Source organism: Agrilus planipennis, unplaced genomic scaffold, assembly GCF_000699045.2.
Source record: "Agrilus planipennis isolate EAB-ADULT unplaced genomic scaffold, Apla_2.0 scaffold161, whole genome shotgun sequence".
Classification (NCBI taxonomy): domain Eukaryota; kingdom Metazoa; phylum Arthropoda; class Insecta; order Coleoptera; family Buprestidae; genus Agrilus; species Agrilus planipennis.
In genome coordinates, this window is record NW_020438889.1 from 8823 (window position 1) to 14033 (window position 5211).

A 5211-nucleotide genomic window follows, 5' to 3' on the forward strand; every position below is an offset into this window, starting at 1 on the left:
CGTGCTGTCAAACCTACACTAGCAAGGAGATCGGGCTGAAACTATAGCTACAAGCTATCCAAGGATGGTACTATAGAATGTCACCTCAAGGTAGGCCTAGTGGCGTCATCTCTTGGTTAGGCCGGAAACTTATCAATCCACCCTCGTATATGCATAATATTTCAGCAAGTTTATTCAAATTATAATAAATGCAGCGCGGTTTCCGAGAATAGCAAGAATATACCTACGTAAAAATGTTAACTAAACATTGTTGTCATAATAAGTACAGCTAATATATGCTGGTTTTTATACTGAAAAGCAAAATTATTTCTTTTGTTATCTTTTATACAGTGCTTACATTTAGTCAGGAATTTATGAGATTTTTGCTGTGTAGCAATTACATGTAAAATTTCCTACTTTCGTTAGCTTTTGTTGCAATGGAAAAAATATATAATATACATAGTTTACACGTTGAACTGCTTAATTCTGCATATTGGCCATAAGACTTCCGTTTAATTTCGCATTTAGTTAGTAAAACCATTTTAAATGCAACGCTGAAAGAATCTAGGGCCGGTGATAATATAATGGGTATTTACCTACCCTTAATAGCAAAAAATTAATTTCAAAAGGGACCTTTTAATATTTTATTTTTAGCAAGAGCACGAATGTTATTACTTTTGCTTCAATATTTGATGTATTTTGTTAAAATAGTACAAAATAAGATGAAAATGAAGAACAAAATTTTTCGATTAAATGTACTGATGTAGCAAACCGTGATTCCGCGTTTGAAATAAAGTACTACATCAGGGTCTTTTGTGTGCTGATTACAAATATGACCTTAAAAATGAGCATGTAAAGGGAAGGCGAGGAAAACATCAGATAACGTAACCTAACCTCAGCGAGTGTAACTGCAAAAGCGAAGGGTGAAACCTTCAAATAATGTAACCTAACCTACCCTCAGAGACTGTAATTTCAAAAGAGATAGGGGAAACTTAAGTTATCGTAACCTAAATTAAACGCGATAACTGTTTGTAGCTAAACGTATCATTTTCTAAAACTCAAACTTCAAGTGTCCATATCTCGAAAACGAAGCGAGATATCGAAAAATTTTATTCTTCATTTTCGTGTTATTTTGAGCGGTTTTACTAAAATACTAACTGTAGCGTCAAACTTATCGTACTCTACTAATAAGAGTTTTTAAAATTCCGACATCGCACTGATTTTTTCCATAAAAATTAGAGAACAAAAGGAAAGGTGTAGGTACATTATATGAAACGAATATGCATTTTCCTCTATCATTGGCTGCTTCACATTCATTTTCTTCGTTTTGCATTGCCCGTCTATATAACATTATCTCTCTTTTTAATTATCAGGTGCTCTAAGATCGAAAGAATGGAGCGATATCATTCGACTATGTATTGCCGAATTTCTGTGCACGATGGGCCTCGTAGTTATTCCGTGTGCAGCTGCAATCGAATCGCCCGATTTTTATATATTCCATTTGTATAGATTTCACCAAGCCTTGTGCTATGGCCTCAGTTACATGATGACAATTGTAATAGCAGGTCATGTATCTGGAGGGCAATGCAATCCCTCTGTGACAATATGCTGCTTCATTTTTGGTCTTTTTCGGATCTTCGATGTCCTCTTCTATATCCTAGCTCAATTAATCGGGGCAATATTTGGAGCACTTGTTTTGAAGGTAAGAGGAACTTGAAGTTATTAAGTATTACACAACGGGTTATGTTAGAAACGCGACGGTAAGGACGCATTTTTTTAGTTTTTATCCTTGACCACTTTTATATATATCCTTACCGTTCCTGATATCCTTATTCTATGAAACAGACAGACTTTAAATTGTAATTTTATATCCTCGCAACAAGATCGTCATTTCAAGAAGACGAGTTGACACACACCTCCTCTCCACTAGCTTCTTTTATGAGCCAATTTTCGCATTTCCCGAAAACTAGGACATTTCACTTCCCTTACTGCATACTTGCGAACATTATAATCCTATCAAGGACTTCCTCTGCTCCTTTTTGTTTTCAGTTTTCAGTCTAGGGGTCCTTTTCCTTATTCAAACCCGTACTGTCTTACGGTCTCCTACTTTTTCCAATACCTGATCATTTTTTATCTTTTATGTTCACAGCATTTTTACGTTCGCTTTTATATGTTTTTTGCCGCATATGCTTTCCAAATTTCCAAATTAATCGCTCGCAATAACAGAAGTGATTTAGTCAAGAAATCTAATGTCTTTTACTCTATCAAACTATCCATTAACTATTAATGGTTAATATGCAGAATACGGTGGTTAGAAAGTGAAACTGTAAACTGCACTACTTATAAACAGTTTGCATAAAAGAACTTCGTTTGAGTGTTGAAGGCAATAAAATGTTACTCTAAATTCAGTGGACCTAAGCAGAATGAAATAAATTACTATATATGCCAAATAGGTAATCATACAGACACTAATTAGTAATTATGTAAGATGGAATATACTTGATTAAAACACTTACCTAATAAAAATAACTTATCGGGCATACTATACGCAATAAAATACAGACAGAAAATGCCAATTGCGTGCTGATGAGAACTAATGTTCGAAATTTCGAAACATTCCTGACCAAGAATTTACTGTGATTTGTTTAATTATTGGGTTCTTATCACGTATATGCGTAAGAGGCATCATAGAATCAGTTCGTCCAGTAGAAGGTCTTGTCAGATAACAGAAAATATCCAATGATAGCATTGCATACAGTGTTTCATCAAAATAGTGATAATCTAAATTTAAATTATCAATTAATTGATGATTTAATTACGTAGATCAAGGAAGTGGAGCTATCAAGCTCACTGATGACATTCCTGCTGGCAAACGAGCTATTATGCTTGTCGCTGAGTTTTTAGGGACAATGACGATAGGAATCCTATCATGCATGTCTGCTGTTCACGAACCCCTCTTCTTTTTTATGGGACATCCCATACATATAGCGCTGGGATATGGTCTTTCTGTGACCACGGCGATACTAACTTTTAAGCATATCAGCGGTGGATATTTCAATCCAGTTGTTTCCATATGCGCATTTGGTTGTGGCAAAATCAGTCTTTGGCATATGATGTGGTGCCTATTGGTTCAATTTAGTGGATCACTTATTGATGCAATTCTTCTTACAGTAAGTTAAATGTATATATTATAGTGGTTCAAAAGAAAAACTGTAGGTACCTATTATACATTCCATGAACATGTACGGAAAAGAGGTTAGTCACAAATTATCCTTGGCAAACCGAATCCATCACAAAATGAAATTAATAGTTCTCGCAACAAATTTTGAACATTTTAGTAAGATAAGCAATACGCAAGACCTTGTACTATTTTGTTCGTTAAAAGGTCAATTTATGCGTTAGAGAAAGACTATTTGCGAACAGTAATCTAATCCAGGTCTACCTCTACTCCTCCTAACTTCCGTTTCCGCCTCTAACATGTCTTTGACTAGACCCTCCATGCCTGAAGAGGCGTCCTACTAACATATCTCGCCTATTTTCTAATTGACGTCAATGGAGTCCTGTGTTCTCTTATTCTTTCTAACACCTCCTCATTTCTAACCTTCTTTATCCACGGTATCCTCATCATTCGCCTGTAACACCACATTTCGAACGCTTCTAACCTTTTCTATTCCGCCGAGCCCATTGTCCATATTTTGCACCCTTACAGCGCCGTCCTCCAAACATACACCTTTACTAACCTTAACATTATATGCTTACTATTAGTAGAAAAACCCAACGATGTCATTCGTCCTTTTGTGGAGTTTTCATTTTGTATTTTAGAGGATCCCTTTCGTCTAAAAACGCTTGCAAAGTTAGAATAGCGGCAAACACTAATGCAAAATTCGGTAAAGGTCTAGATGATGGCCCCTCCCCCGAAGGGGGTGGGGATGGGGGGATCGAAAGAGAAGGTCTCCCCCACCACTGTACCATAAAAAGTTGTTGCGGTCTCACCCCATAAAAAGGTATGGGGGTTCAAAGGTTAATAAATATGCCAATTTTTATACATTTCTAGGTATGTAAATATTTATATAGCCATTCTTAAACAATATTGAAACGCTTGCAAAGTTAGAATAGCGGCAAACACTAATGCAAAATTCGGTAAAGGTCTAAATGATGGCCCCCACCCCCGAAGGGGGTGGTGATGGGGGGGATCGAAAGAGGAGGTCTCCCTCACCACTGTACCATAAAAAGTTGTTGCGGTCTCACCCCATAAAAAGTTATGGGGGTTCAAAGGTTAATAAATATGGCAATTTTTATACATTTCGAGGTATGTAAATATTTATATAGTCATTCTTAAACAATATTCTAAGGTAAAACCAATGAAAAATACATAAAAATATTGAGAAACTTATATACATTATTTAAAATCTTTATCAATAGGGTAGGTTAGGTTAGGTTATCGGGTTTTGTTCAAGTGACCACCCTTTAATGAAAGGAAGGAATAGTGCCTTAAGTTTATCTTCGATTTCTAGGATGTTATCGTTAATCGCGCCAACCTTTTGACGAGTTGGAAGTGTTTGAGGCTTCTAGATAGGATGTGCTAGCGGCTGAGTCCATGCGGCTGACGAAGGAAAGTTAAAATATAAGTAGTGCACTCATGTATGATATTTATGAAGTAATCCAAATAAATCAGTAAAAACAATTATCTAGGAAAAAGGTTCGTAGGAGGAACCTTCTACTTGTAATTTCCTTAAAAAAAAAATATGTTACTAATACCTTTTTACTAAAACTTCCACATTAAATTAATAAAAAGTTAGTGATAGTACTCAGTAAAGAAATAATTTTATTTCTTAACTTCATGATTACAGAGAAAATAGTGCAAAATTATCCTCTAGGACTAGGATATCTCAGATTACGATCCAACACCCTTCTAGGAGAAAGATTAATTAAATCAATACAATTCAAGCATTTATTTATGTAGTACCTTCCGAACGAATATTTTATTATAGCAACTGCGGTAGAATCATGATCCCAAAAATGTAGGTCTACCATGCTTCGAACACGATATCTAATATATTGATGCAGAAAAAGCTTCCAATTTGTTTACATAAACCAAATAATTTTATGTTTCTATTTATTTTTTATTTTTAGAGCAGCGAATTAGATTCAGAAGCAGAATAATTATAATTATAACTAATATTATAAATTCAAATGCGTCTTAACCATTCAACCGATCATTATGAAATTTTG

General features: G+C 35.1%; 1 protein-coding gene across 1 annotated transcript in view; it reads left to right on the forward strand.

Annotated features, from left to right (window-relative positions):
* Positions 1-2980, forward strand: part of LOC108737964 (aquaporin-2-like) — a 5053-nt gene extending 2073 nt beyond the window's left edge. The window contains exons 2-3 of the mRNA XM_025981837.1: positions 1353-1681; positions 2803-2980. Coding sequence (XP_025837622.1) covers positions 1353-1681; positions 2803-2883 — 410 coding nt within the window. The 3' untranslated portion in view covers positions 2884-2980. The remainder of the gene's footprint in view (positions 1-1352; positions 1682-2802) is intronic.
* Positions 2981-5211: the final 2231 nt, after the last annotated feature.